The 14,898-nt window shown below is 42.9% G+C and overlaps 1 protein-coding gene across 6 annotated transcripts in view; it reads right to left on the bottom strand.

Annotated features, from left to right (window-relative positions):
- TRPS1 (transcriptional repressor GATA binding 1) overlaps window positions 1-14,252 on the bottom strand; it is a 214,769-nt gene extending 200,517 nt beyond the window's left edge. For 3 of the 6 annotated variants that reach the window (XM_084511473.1, XM_084511472.1, XM_084511470.1), the window contains exon 1: window positions 13,388-13,768. In XM_084511473.1, coding sequence (XP_084367599.1) covers window positions 13,388-13,397 — 10 coding nt within the window. In that variant the 5' untranslated portion in view covers window positions 13,398-13,768. Of the gene's footprint in view, window positions 1-13,387; window positions 13,769-14,111 lie in introns of those variants that run through there. The other 3 variants (XM_084511475.1, XM_084511469.1, XM_084511474.1) reach the window with 2 other exon arrangements.
- Between the last annotated feature and the right edge of the window lie 646 nt (window positions 14,253-14,898).

Raw genomic sequence — 14,898 nt, forward strand, 5'->3', positions numbered from 1 at the left:
TAAAGTTAATCTTTCCAAGGACTTTTTCATCTTTCTTTAAAACCAGGGAGTAAGTAGCCTGCAGTTCTATCAATCCTGATGCAAAGCATGCCAAAAAGATGAGATCTTTGTCATTTTTTGCCCATCTCTAACATTATGAAAAAAAAAAAAAAAGAGACAAAAAAAGAATCCCTTGAAACTCTAAATTCTGCCTCAGTAACATCTCAGTACAACACCCTGTTTCTGTTGCACAAACCCAAGTAACAGCAGTAGTAACAGCTGTAAACACATAATTAAGGATCCAGTGTTTTCTACACAAATAAAAAATGCTTTAAAATGCATCTGCCCATTCCATAGCACAGTTCTGAAATCCATAAATAACTAAATCTGTAAGTAAATTCACCACCTACTAGAAGAATGACTCCTAAGATAGCTTAAGAAAGTAAAAGCTAAAGGGCTCGTTGCTAGTAGTTAATGTGATAACCAGGCTCCAAAGACAGAAAGAACAAAATATCTCCCTTTCATTAAAAGGAAAAAAAAATCTTTAAAAAGTACACAATTAGTTAGCTTTGCAGTGATTAATTCAACAACTGCAAAGCCAAAAACAACTTCAGGCACTTAACCATGAAACTGTCAGTTCTCTTTGCTTGACGATAAAGCATCCAAAAAGTAAACATTAACTTCTGTGTTTTTTCTACATGCGTATTCCATCATGAAAAATGATAAGCAACGAATCACTAAGCGAGCTCTGCAGAGGCTTTTTATACCTTATTCCGCCTGACACAGAGGTAAGATGTGCCCCAAATCCCTTCCTTTTCCTCACTGTCAGCTCTAATTAAGACCCAATCATACTGTTCACTAAAACTTGACAGAACAAACTGAATATAGTCTTTTCACCAGGAAGCAAACTGCTCATCACAGCAAGTTGGCTTTGGAGGAGACCCCAATACTAAGCATGTACTTTCCCTATCAAGGAAAAAGAAAGCAGCAGCTCTGGCACAGGCCAACTCCCAAGGAAGCGAACGGAAGCTCTGCCCAAGCAAGGAGTGCACAAGCATGGGCTGCATCACTTCTGCAGAAAGCGCACTTCCAAATAAACTGCAAAATTGAATAAATATCGAACAAGTTGAAATAGGGCATGAAGCTGCAGACGTTGAATTAAAAGGACAGATCAACATATTTATCTGACCTGTGACTATTTAACTCAGGCGCATTCTTCTTTCAAACAAGATGCCCATAAGCAGCCTTTTGATGGCTGCTCATAATCAAATGCGTCACTCGTAAAATTACAGCGTTTGGGTAGGGTACCAGGCAACCAAAAAAGGCTTTTGCTACAAGTATGTCACAAGCAAACCTTTTAGTCACCTCAGAATTGCACTCGACCTCACTTCATTCCTGTGCACTAGCTGCATGCGGGCTGCTCCACCAGCACACAACTGCTGTAATCGTCTTGGCAGTAAACAACAATCAGTAAATGCTATTTACTGGGCATATACATGCCCTGGGTATTCCTTCAGCTTCCCTGTCCCCCATCCTCTCCCTTCAGGTCTCAACCCTCTCTCTCTGGGAAATTTGAGGTGAGGGGTTCGAAATAAATAAATACAGGTAGTGAAATAGTAAAATCCTTTAGCTGGCAAGGTTTTTCTCTCTGAATGGACAAATTCTTAACTCCAAGCTGCTCTAGACACAGAAGGATTAGATCCTAACCAGGGAAAACACAGGAAAATGGTAATAAATATCTCATGGTAATCCACGGGAACTTTGGTCCCAATGTGATTTTTCTGTAGTATCCTACAACAACAAATGGCATTACAACATCCATAATCTTAGCTCATATATCAGAGTGCACCCTCTGTTCTCCTTGCACTTCCCTCTTTCATCTAGTGCATTTTCTAAGAAAACGAGAAAACGTGGAGGTACTTTTCTGCAACAGTTTCAGCCCCATTCCTGAACGAAAGCAGCACAGTAGCATGGTGCAAACTGCCACGGCCGGTGTTGCACTGCACGCAGCTACAGCTGGCAAGCCTGGGGTTTATGGCAGCCTTACTCTGGTAAGGTTTCATCTGAAATTCCTTCTGACAAGACAAAAGAAGTCACAGTTTGCTGGAGAGAAAAAATAAATAAATTGTATTTATGTGCAGTAATAGCACTTTGTGTCATGACGGATTTTACAATATCCTAGTTCTCTTTCTATTCAGATGTGTCTTTCGAGTAATAAATTCTGAAAACTCAAGAAGGTAAAGCTTGCTTAGCCATGAGTCTCCTTTAACCCAGTAAAATAAATTCCACAGCTGCCTTCTTCTTTCTCCTGTGACTATTTTTTACGCTCCTTCCCATTGACAACTAGCCACTGTCGCACTGCACTGCTCAAACAAAAATCTTTTAAAATACCAGCTTTTCAGATTCTTATTTTTGACCCATCCAGGTGAAACACTTTGCACCATAAAGTTCAGCAGCAGTAGTGGACCATCTTTGTTAGTACGGATTTTCCTATGCACAAATAAAAATTGAGAAGTGCCTGAAGAAAAAAAAGGCAGGCAAACCCATTTTAAATGTTCCTTAGATAATGCAGTACCACAGCAAATCTCTAAGGAAAGTTAATCTGGGACTGCCATGAACACCAAATAAATTTGCACCACTGGGATATTTAAGGTCCAATAAATCTTGCTTTCCAATGCTTTTAAAACTCCAGAAAACTGTGTTCAGCTCTAGACTCCGTACGTAGCAACAAAACTGTCTGCCTAAAAGCTACCGACTCAGACCTGCCATCTGTGAGAAATATTTTCAGAACATACTCATGTTTGCTGAACTACCAAATTATGAAAACCTTCATTAAGAAAAAAACAAACCACAAACACACATATATACATACAGAAAAACCAACCGAACAACTTACTCTCTTTTTCTGTTTGCATGATAATCTCAAGAAAGTTGGTTAAAAATGCCCCTATTTCCAATTCAAATTCTGATTAATTTATTTGAACTATCTCATGTTGCAGTCAACAACACAAAACCAACAACTAATTGCAAAAAAGAAAAGAGGGCGCAGTAAAATCCACCATAGTTCAGAGATGTCTAGCAAGAGCAGAAGAACAAAGGGTTAACAACCATCTAAGAAATCACACCACTGCCTGCTTATCTCATGTTGTTAAAAATGCCAACAATAGCTTATTAAAAGGAAAAAAAAAAAAAAAAAAAAGGTATTATAGAAAAGCATATATACTGTGCTGCAACTTTTCCCAGTTTGGTCACGTCATAACCAGATTTTGTAGACAATGAAAATCGCTGCTTCCCTTGGCCTGTTAAAATACCCTGATGTCCACAGCATCACATACATCTCCATGAGGGCACTGTGTGCCTACATGGACATACGTGCAATACTGGCTGGAATTTTGCTGCTATTTATTTGAGCCATTCAGAGAACTGCTGGTGAGAGAAAAGAAGAAAGCGGGGTTGTGAATCCAGTGATTAGCAAAAAGGCCCAGAAGCAGGTGCCCTGTGTAAGCCTACTTTGTATTTTTAATTCCAGATTTGGCAGTGAACCGATTTCCAATTGGAAGAATTCCTTTAAAGGTGGCAGACCAAAGTGTGATCACGCCAAAGGCCTGTAGTGACCATCGTGAGCGGAGAGGCCAAAACATGTTACGGAGCATTAGGAAATGTTCTAAGTTCAGAGGGACTGCTTTAGAGTAATAAACTGCACCAAAGTACAGCACTGATCCCCAAGAATCACAGTTGTTAAACTGAAATGTAATTAGTTTTCTGATGAGGATCAGCAAACTGGCCAACTCACTGTAGATGAAGTTAACAGAAGTTTAGTCACGTCCATGTACTGGGGTACATCAGATCCACAATCAGAGGGTTTTCATCAGTCTTTAGAAGTATCTGAATTTCCCCCAGGTAAGCACGCAAATCAGGTAAGATTCACTTTTATAAAAATCATTCACCTAAGAATCAAACCAGCCCAAACATGAAAAAAAATGCTAACCTTTGTTTTCTTACTACCAAACTTCATGTCATAAACAACTTAAGGGCAGTGATGCAAAATGGACCCTTGCCTAGATTTGTAAACTTTTCCAGGATTCGTAATATCCTGCATTTGATGACATCATGAAACTAACCACAAGTAAAAGTTGGTTTTCAATTTGTTCTACTTTTCCCTCATTAGTCTCTGTGTCAGAAATAGAATAAGAACCCTCATTAAGTCACATTAAAATCTTTAAACTCATTAAGGGCTCAGAGAAAGAACAATACAAACACTGGTGTTTTTGTAAAAAAAAAAAAAAAATGCTACACAGATGGACTTCAATTTACACGTATTCTTAGAGTGTATGTATGTGCATGCAGCAGCCAAAGGGAGACTGGTATGTGTGAGGGAGACATGGAGAGGCAGAGCAGCAGAGGCAACAAGGCAGAGCATACCTTACACATGACAGAATGATACCTAGATAAAAGCGGATTAGGCACGATTGCTTCTGACCTGATATAGATGAAGCGCATAATGCTTTGTATCCTGAGCTGTGACAGAGCCATACCCTGCATTTCTTTTCAATTAACGATTCCTCGGGACGTCTTCCAGGGAAGAAGACAACCTTGAGGGCTCTGCAGCCAGCAGCAAACAAATGGGAAGCTAACTTTTGGTACGTCGACTATTTTGATTGCTGTAGCTTAGCAGAGGAAACAACGCTATGTGATTGCAACTGAAGATACATCTCCTATTCATGCTTACGGACTTACACGTAAGATACAGGTGTGTGCAGAATTTCAACAGTCTTGGAGAGTATCTCTGGGTGTGCAAAGGGTGGGTGTTTGTTAGAAGATTTATTGTAGCTGAATGACTCAGATATATGTTGTTGATAACTTCTGATCTTTCCCCCCCATAAGACTGGAAATATGAGCTCAATGCCACAAAATTATTTACATTGCTACAGTATGCTCAAACAACTATTACAGGATTAATTTAATCCATTATTATTTTTTTTTCCGTGATGCATACAACATGCAAAAAGCAGTTTAGTTCTAAAGAAAACTCCAGCCCTGAAAAAGCAGGAAGGAGACTAATCAGATGGCATAAATTTCAGGTGACTGCAGCAGGCCAGAGAACCTGCCTGTAGTACGTGGGGACCTGCCCTGCTGTTTCTCCCCACCGGTGTGACAGCAGAAACAGGAGGTGGCAGCTCGAGGGACAGCCCCCAGCTCTGAGCATCCAGAGCTGGGTGCCAGGGCACGGGCTCCCTTCTCCCACGTGCCTCGCAGACACCGCTCACCTGCGAGGCACATGGTAAGGCCCATCTATTTTCACCAGCTTTTGCCTCAGGTATTTGGGGCAAAGTTTACTTTATTAACTGTGCATCCATATGTGCAGGAGGAGAAAGCTCGGCAATGAACAGCGTGTATTGTGTTTTTGGTTTATCCTCTGTAGCTGCAGCTAGGGAATGCACGATGAGTATACTTAATATATCCAATAATGAGAACTCTCCGTAGAAAAGCTAACTATCTTCAGTTTAGGAAGCTGAAATGGGAGGAAAATTATTTTATTAACTGAATTCTTAAAGCAGTGTTTCATCTGCATAGCAAGTTTTGGATGAGGTTTCACATGCTCACAGCCTGTGCTTGAAGATCAGCGTATGAGAAAGTTAAAAAGAATCGCACTTTGAAAACACTGAAAACCTTCTACCCCAAAGAAAATTGCTTTGTTCTAACTAATTTAGCTTCCATTAAACCACATAGGAATTTTAGGTGATATTCACCTAAATGAAGTAGGTGGTACCTACTTCAGTCCTTTTTTTTTTTTTTAATATCAGTTGGGAATTTGTTTTTTGTGTTGTTGGGTTTTTGTTTTGTTTATTAATGGTCCCAATAAAGTCCCTGGCACATCCAAAAGTAATCTGCAAGATATCTGTCTGAGTATGTTATCTTTTTTTAATTAACTACTAGAAACCCCACACACACACTTCTCTATTTTTTTTTCTGAACTGCCAAGCTGTATGTTTAATTTTTTAAGTTTTAGTATGTATTTCAGACTTGCAGACTTTGCAAAGTAGGTCAGGAATACCCAAAGGATACACATTTGAAGGCTACAGATAGCAGAACACACCATTTACGGTTTTGTATATACACATACATACACATTCTATATAATATAGATAGATAGATTCAATGATTTAAACACATTACATCCATTCTGTGTGTTTCAAGAACATTCAGATATTTACACTGTTAGATCACCACTCATTTTAGACCTACACTAGTGCCAGCTGCCAAAAAAAAAAGTACACAAATCAAAATATGTTACCTTTGTTCAAACAATACTGCTGTTCATTATATAATAGAAACTGTCATGCTTAATCTTCCAGGAACCAAGAACTGGTACATTCTTGGACCAGAGGTGGCTTGAAATGGTTTGAGGCAAAACTGAAGCATATTGTTTAAGTAAATCTTGCTGAGAAACATAAGCACATTGATGATTTTTAACATCATCTTTTACAGACGTTTCTTCAGATACATTAGTAAACTCAAAACACTGGCATATTTTCAAAATGCAGAGAGATGAACACATCGGTGCTTTTTCTGTAACATTTTTACAGTATCAGATTATATACTCCCCTCTGCACTGTCAATCTGACTAAACATAACGTGGAATCGGAAAAGGATGCTTGACAACTGATGCCACAATGAAGTAAAATGTTCATATAAAATTTCGTATTGACTTTGAGAACACCCCAAAACTTATTTTTTCCTTGGGAGTTCTCAGTCTTATCTAAGTCCCCCAATGGCTATTGCAGGCACTGAACTGCATACAAGCTGCAATGTTCATTTTCCATCAGAGCATGAAAAGCATTGCCAAAAGAGCACTCAGAAATGTCTACAGTGTGGTACAGGGAAATATAAATGTCAGAAATGCCTGACGTTCTTCACAGTTGGAACTTTTAAAACTTACACGTTGATTTGACAAAACACTAAATAAAAATAAGTACACTTCGCTTATTGAAGATCTGTTTTAGAGCATTAGAGCTCCAGGACTTCCTCGGATTTTTAAGACTACAAAGGAAGCATTTTACAATTTCATCTGTAACAACACAGATTATACAATATTCATCAAGCAGACACAATCTTCCTTCCAGACACACAGAGCCACACACAGCCCTGCAGAGGCCAATCCTGCAGCTTTACCGAATCAAAAAGTCCCCCTGACGTCAATGCGTATTTTTCAAGAATGAGAACTGCAGGATCAGGCCCAAAAAGTGCTTATGAAGATGAGATGTTACTTCAACAGATTGAATGTTAGATTAAATAGAAAGATTGAGGCAAGACAAGTCTGGGGTTTAAACCCTAGGGAGGATTGACATTTAAAGTGTTGCCACTGAATTATAGCTCTCCACATTGGGTGGGGTAACCTCCTACTGGGTGGAGTGTCTCCCCTAAAGGAAAGAAAAACTGGCACAAGCCAACTTGGTCTTTGAAAGATTTCCCTACTTGCCAACTTATGAAGTCGTCCTGACGTCAACTTCGTCAAGAAAGTCTATTGCCCAACGCCGTCTTTTACCGTAGAAAGTTTGCCTGCATTCGAAACCCGAGCAGAGGTAGGAAAGAAATTAAGGAAATAAGTCAGAAACCTCTAAAAATTAAAAGTAAAATTAAAAAAAAAAAAGAAAAAAGAAAAAAGAAAGAAAAGAGAGCATACTGGATTTTCATAATTCTAGTCAATTAAAGAAAATCCTTTTTTTGGGTTTTCTTGTTCCTAATATCACCTTATAGATACAGATCACTGGAGACTATTACTAAACATATTTTAAAACCTGGTTTAGTTTTAAAATATGACGTGGAGAGCACGGAAAGTGGCTGCTCTTTCAGATAGAATCTCCCATCTCCTGCAACAGACAGTGAATATCTTCCCAATCAGCGTCAACAACAGGTGTAAAACCTTCTCGTACTGGTAAAATAACATTCATTGAACTGTCAGTAAAGGCATGCTTAAGGTATTATTCCTCTCCAAATCAAAACAAATTGTTTCTTCAAAAGAAGATTTTGGGTGCTGGGTGAGAGGAGAATGGGCTGGGGGGAGAAATCAAGCCAAAACAGAAGAGGGATAAAGCATCTCAAAATGCCCATGGGAAAGAAGAAAAAAAAAAAGAAAATAAATAAATAAATAAATAAATCAGAAAACAGTTTAAGTTACCGTAACCTGAAATGCACCAGCCATCACAAAGAGCAATTGGAGAAATCCAGCAGAGCTCAGCAGGAAAGATTTTTAATAACAGATTGAAAAACAAGAATAAAAATAACTGCATCAACAGGGCCTTTCTTCCTCAGGCCACAAGCCCGTTTTTACTTGAATTTTAAAAAAATGGCAGTTTGGCCACTAAAACCAATCCAGAACATTATTAAAAGTTAAAAGCTACCAATTACTTCTGTCTGTTCTTTTAAAGCAAAGTTTGGCATTACGTCAGTTGGTTTAAAGAAAACAAGAAAGAGAGAGAGAAAGAAGGAGAGAAAGTTTCCTGCTTGTATAAATTAAACCACCAGGGAAGGTGTCTAGCCACTTGTAAAGCATTTATTACAGGTTTTTAAAGGGCTAGTAACATTTTAAAAATTAAACATTTTAAAATAAATTTAAAGGGGAAAAAAAATAAAAGTCAATCTGAGCCTGGAAAGAAAGCGGACTTACGAGAAATTATACGAGTGAACTGCAGCTAGAGAAAGAAAAAAAATGACTATTGGGACTAAACTGTGTGATTCCAAATAATTCTATTCTCAAAACAGGAATAATCCTGTTGTAACCACTGTGCTCGCAGTCGTCCCGCACGAGCATGGAGAAGTCCCACCAAACTTTACGGGATGGAGCCAAGTGGGCTCTACAGGAGCGTCCCACAGCAGCGCCAGCCGTGGTAGCTATGCACGTTAGAGAAGACTATTCCCTCTACAGATTTTCTAAACCCATGCACACAAATCCACAGCAGGAGTAAAAATCCTTAGTTAACGCGATAGGCTCATAATAAAAATCACTGATAGAAAGATTAGCATTTTCTATTCACTCTTAGACGGATTTTCCATCGGTGGTGTTATTATTAAATTTTAAAGAACCACTTTAAAGGTACTAGAAAATAAGAAATCTATAGCACAGAACATGAATAAAACATAGACGGCTATTAAACAAAGTTTCTTACACACAGCTATGCCAGTTCACCTAAATCACAGTCTTCTAAACCCCGTGACGCCAAATCAGAGACTCCTGAGATTCCAGACTACGCATCCAGCGGAATGGTGCTCAGTTGTGCAACGCTTCTGGGCTGGGACAAAATGTCCACTAGGGACTAAATTGAGACCATCGTATTTATTCTCCCATCGCTCCGTATTTAATTTGAGCCTTGGTCTGCATGACAAAAAGTCGGAATCGGATGCCACCGCTTCCCCCCCCCCCCCCCCCCTTTCCCCCAAGTGGCATTTCTTTAGTTCTGGGCACGTATACAAGTGGCTCAGCAGTGCGGCTCTGCTAGGCCCTTTATTGATTAGGTGCAAGCCTACATCAAGGAGAGAATAATAAGCATCATCTGAAAAGTGTAGTTACATGTCTTGCCCTTGTAAACATTTGCTCTTTAATGGTGTAATTGTGCTTTAATCCGTCGCATCATCTGATATAACTCATTAAGTGTGTTTTTTTTCTTTTAATTAGCAAACACACTCCAAAAAAAGCAAAGCCTAGAAAGTTTTTACACGCAATAAAAACTGAACTGAAAATAGTCTTCAAGTAGAAAAATATTCTCTCTTTGGGTGCAGGCTTATCTTTTGAAAGGAAAAAGAGAGCTTCATTGGCAGAGCGTATGAAAACGAACTCCATAATTCATGACAGTACCCAGAAAAAAAGTTCTTCTCCTTCTCCAGGAGGACTGGAAAGGGCACTTTTATTTATCTTCTGGACAGACAAAAATAGTAGAACCTAGACCAGATATGCTGTAATTAATGTATCCAAAGGTCAACAGGCAATGGTATTTATACAATAAATGGGTGCAGACTACGCTGGTTTTAGTATTAATCACCAGGATTTGAAAATAGCATTGTTTTCTCACTAGGTAAGAACTTCAGAAAGTTTCAGAAACGAAAAAGAAGAAAGTGCTTGTCTTTTTTTTTCTTATCCCTGCCTGCTATTATTTTTAACCAATTGCATTTTACCTCCCGAGGTGTAGTATTGGGGACCAAAACGCCTGAGTTTACAGTTGCCCAGGTCTGCCAAAAACAGACCCAGACTACCTCACTAGTTATGTGGAGGAAACTAAATTAAGCAAGGGCAAACACCAACTGGAAAGTTGTCAGTTTGCTGAATGAATGGCTTCATTTTACACACCAGTTAGAATATCTTAATCAGAATATATTTCTGTTCAAGGCCAATACTTTTACTACCAGGTGGCAGTTTGTTTTAACTGAAACTGTATTAAAAATGTAATTTATTTCCACTTTACTTTCACCTAACAAAAAGGGTTGTCAGATTCCCAGCCTGTCATGTTCAAAAATATTTAACCATAAACTTTCTCACAATGTTATATTTGGTGTTACCCACAAACCTTTATTAAAGCGATACTGCCAGTGTGGCTGCAGTTAAGATCTGAGAAGGTTTCTATTAAGATTATTACATTAAAATATTGTCAAGAGTTTATAAGAGACATAAATATTCATACATCCACGCCCCCCCCAAACTTAGCAGGAAAGTTCCACATAAAAAGAAAAATTTAAATACATACCCAAAGATGCCTGTTTGTAATTAAAATTTTGGTTTTTTCCTACACGTCTTTGCTAATTTTTTAACTCTTTCGCACTGTAATGTAAAATAGTTTTGTTTCAAAGCAAGTGCCTGATAAAGTGCTAAAAGAGGTAATTCACATGAACAGAAAGTAATTAGTCATTGTTTGCACAATGCTTTGAAAATATAAAACCCTATGTGTCAACTAGCATTAAAATATAATATGCTTGAAATACAGAGATTTAACAAGCAACCATTGCATCTTACAGACACCCCAGTCCACACAGAGGAATTAGCACTACACTGTTATTAATGCACAATCACAATATGTGAATAATAATATTCTTCACATGCAGCCAGAGCATGCATGATAATAGTGCATACTATAAAAGTTTACTACGAGCAATACACGACGCATGATAGAGCAACAATCCTAGCTAAGGACTCATAAAATAACACTGAATTTACTCGATCGCCGATAAAGACAGAAGGCAACTCACAAAGCTACAGTATAAATTATGCTACAAAAGCATTAAAGGAGGATGTAAGAGGATAACCTGGCTGCATTGTAAGTGTTTGATGCCCAAAGAAGTCTCAGATCTCTGAAGTTATCATTTACATTTTTTTTCCTTTATTAACATTACTATGAAATAAAGAAAAAAAAATAAAGCCATATTCTCACACGCAAAAAAATTGCCCAGTATTACTTAGAGACTGTTAGAGGATCAGAAGCAAAACATGTAAACTTAAAAGCTGATGCAACTTTGCCCTTTACTTACTTTGTTGTGACTACGTATATGCAAAGTTTCAAACAGAGAAAAGTTATTATATGCAGCAACAACAAAAAAGTGATAACCAGACAGAGAAGGGTGGATTATGAGCTGACTGCTCTTCTCGTATCTAATTTCTCTGGGTCTTAAAAAGGTGAAGGAGACTTTCTGTTGTCACAAACAGTCTGAGGATTCACTTGTAGGTAGGCAATGATGCACTACTGGTGCTATGTGGCAAACCTCAGGCAGGTATGTATTTTTCAAGAGGAAAAAATAAAAAGTCTTTTTTTTTTTTTTTTTTTGCTCTACAGAGAAGTGTTCCACTTCTTTGATTTGACCACGTTATTAACAAACTTTCATTCAGTGGTTAAAAAAAGAGAAAAAAAAATCTTTCAAAGTGTTGATATCATTTCCAGACAATCTTGTCAGCATCACAATTTACAGGAAATAGTTGATGTTCTCAAACAAACCCTGTATTTACTCATAGACCCAGAGTACTTAGAAAAAAAAAAAAAAAAGAAAGAAAGAAAGAAAGAAAAGAAAAAACAACAACTCACTCTTTTGGAGTTGTTGTTGGTGGTTTTTTTTTTCTAAATGTCACTCTGGTGGAATATCTGAGAGAGCCGTCTAACCTAACACACATATTGTGAACATGAGAAAAACACGAAGTGCAGTTCAGAAGACTACTGTAACTTTTATTCTCATTTTGTCCACGTCAGGAACTGGCTCTTACCACTACTTTCCTTTGCTGCCCCTTGCATTTTTAACTCTGGCAGCCTTTTCTGAACGTTCAACTTTTCCTAAAACCAACAGGAAAGTAACATGATGCCACCAACATCCATAGGATTCAGCTGCGTCGCTGAAGAAGACCTCCTGAATGGCAAAGAGTTTGCTGGCTGCTTCAAGAGACTTCACTGAGCCCGATCAAATAAAACCTGCGGCACGTTCAGTGGATGTTTGCCTCCAGCACCACGCCGGGCACCTGGGACAGGAGCGTGGGGCAGGGATGCTCGCCCCCACGCCTGGCCCTGGCTCCAGCCCTGCCAGGAGAGATGGGAGCCAGGGGGTTCCCCCCTTTCCACTAGCTGCACTTGAGAAGTTTGCCACTCGCGGATAGAAAACATCACCCTTTTTAAAAAATAAATGCATTGAGGAGGAGGGGGGGGTGTTTAAAAAAAAATAAAGGCTAGCGGGCCCCACTAGGCACGGTGTAGGAGTGCCGGGCTGTCCCAGCGCCGTGATTTGCGGCAGGGAGGAGGATAAACAAAGCCCCCCGACATGTCAGGGCCCCCCCGGGAAGGGTTGGCTGCCCGGGGCAGGGGTTGGGGGCTCGGCACGGCCCGGCACGGCCCCGGCCCCCCGCAACCCCCCTGCATCCCCGGCCTCGCCTCCATTCATTTCAGTGCCGACAAACGGCCGGGGCAATGAAGCCGGGGGGGGGGGGGGGGGTTAGGGAAGCAGCAGCCGGGCCGAGGAGATAGGGGAGAAGGGGGAGGAAAAAATAAAAAAAAAGGGGGGGGGGGGTGAAGATAAAAAGAGGAGGAAAAAAAAAGAAAAAGAGGCTCCGCGAAGTTGTGGCAGCAGGGGAGAGCCGAGCGCGGGGACGCGGCGCTGCGAGCAGAGCTTCGCCTTTAAGAGGGAAAAGTTTTACGTCTCTCCGTGCTCTGGTTTCAAAAAAAAAAAAAAAAAAAAAAAACACCCGAAAACAAAACAAAACCAAAATCACCAGCACCGCCGCGTCGCCTTTCCCCCGGGGGAGGGGGAACCGGCGGGGACCCCGAGCGAGGAGGAGGAAAAAAAAAAAGGACGGGGGGGGGGGGGGGGGGGGGGAAGGGAGTGAAGGAAGGAGAGAAAAAAAAAAAAAGACCAAAAAAAAAATACCCAAACTTTTTCCCAAACTTACTACTCTTCATGCTGGTGCCTCCGCGCCCCGCTTGTCATGGTCCCCGTGCAAACTTCCAGCGGCGGGGCAGGACGGGACGGGGCAACGCAGGACGGAGGCTGCGGCTCAGTCGGATGCACAAACCCCGGGCGCTCGCCTCCCGCTTCCACCCCCCGCGGCTGCCTTCCCCTCCTCCCCCGGTGCCGGGGCACGGCGGCGGAGATAAGGGCAGCGCCGAGCCGAGCCGAGCCGAGCCGCGCCAGCAGCAGCAGCAGCAGCAGAAGCAGCAGCAGCAGCAGCAGCCGCTCCCCTCCCCGCCTCCGGGCCGGGGGCTGCTCCCCCTGCCCGCCGCCGCTGAACTTGACCCCGGCGGGTCTCAAGGCGCCGCTCCGCAGCCATCGCACATGGCTTTGACCCGCTTTGGGGGGGGGGGGCTTTAGGAAAGGGGGGGGGGATGCACCGAAAAAAAAACCAAAAACCTGCAATCCGAGAAGCACGTTACACCCACCCCCCTTTTGTTTTTATTTTGTTTTGTGTTTTTTTTTGAAGGGGGGGCACCCTCGCTGCCCCCCCCCGCCACACGCTGCCCCCCCAGCACACGCCCCCCCCTTCCTTCACCCCCCCCCATCCTCCGCGCCGCCCCCTCCCGGCCCCGCCGCGCACCCCCCTCTCCAACCTCCCCCCCCCTCACGTCTTCCCCGGCTTTTTAATTTTTAATTTTTTTTTTTTTTTTTTTTTTTTTTACCTGTTGATCGACCGCCAGCAGCAGCCCCGGCAGCCTGGAAGATGGTGGAGCCGCGGCGCGAGCCATGAACCGTCTCCTGCTGCCGGCGGAGTTGGCCGCGGATTATGTGGCGGTGGCCGGCGGCGGGGGGGGACGGGGGGGGACGGGACACGGGGAGGGCGGGCGGGCGGGGGGCCGCGGCGCTGCCGCTGCTGCTGCCGCTGCTGCCGCTGCCGCTGCCTCCCCCCCTCGGCCCCGCGCCGCGGGGAGGGGGCGACGGGGCCGGCGGTACCGGGGGGTGAGGGGGGGGGTGGGGGGGGGGGGCGGGAGCACCGAGAGGGGGGGATTTGGGGAGAGGGGAGGGAGTTTAGGGGACGTGGAGGGGGGGGGTCGCGGGCCGGGTCACGGCGCGGCGGCGGCGAGGCGTCGGCCTGCGAGCGCGGGTCGGCCGCCGCGTTATCAGGGGCTGTTATCGCTTGTCAGGACCTCCGTCTCCCCGCATTACGTCAGTTTCAAGACACCGACACTATTAATATCAAAGGAGCCTTCGCGGAGGAAAGCGCCACCCCAGACGGAGCGCCCTTAAAGAGACAGCGCAGGCGGCCCCGCCGCGCCGCCCCCCCCTTCCCCTCACACGCAGCCCCCCCTCAGGGCCGGGCCGGGCCGGGCCGGGCTCCCCCGGGGGCGGCCATGAGCTGGGAGCGGGCCGGGCCGCCGAGGCTTTGGCCGAGTTGGGTGTCTGAGGAGCAGCCCGCAGGCCACAGCCGCATCCCCAGCGCGGCCCCCGCGAGGTTTTGGTGCCTTTTTA

This window comes from Aythya ferina, assembly GCF_964211825.1.
Source record: "Aythya ferina genome assembly, chromosome: 2".
In the NCBI taxonomy this organism is placed as follows: domain Eukaryota; kingdom Metazoa; phylum Chordata; class Aves; order Anseriformes; family Anatidae; genus Aythya; species Aythya ferina.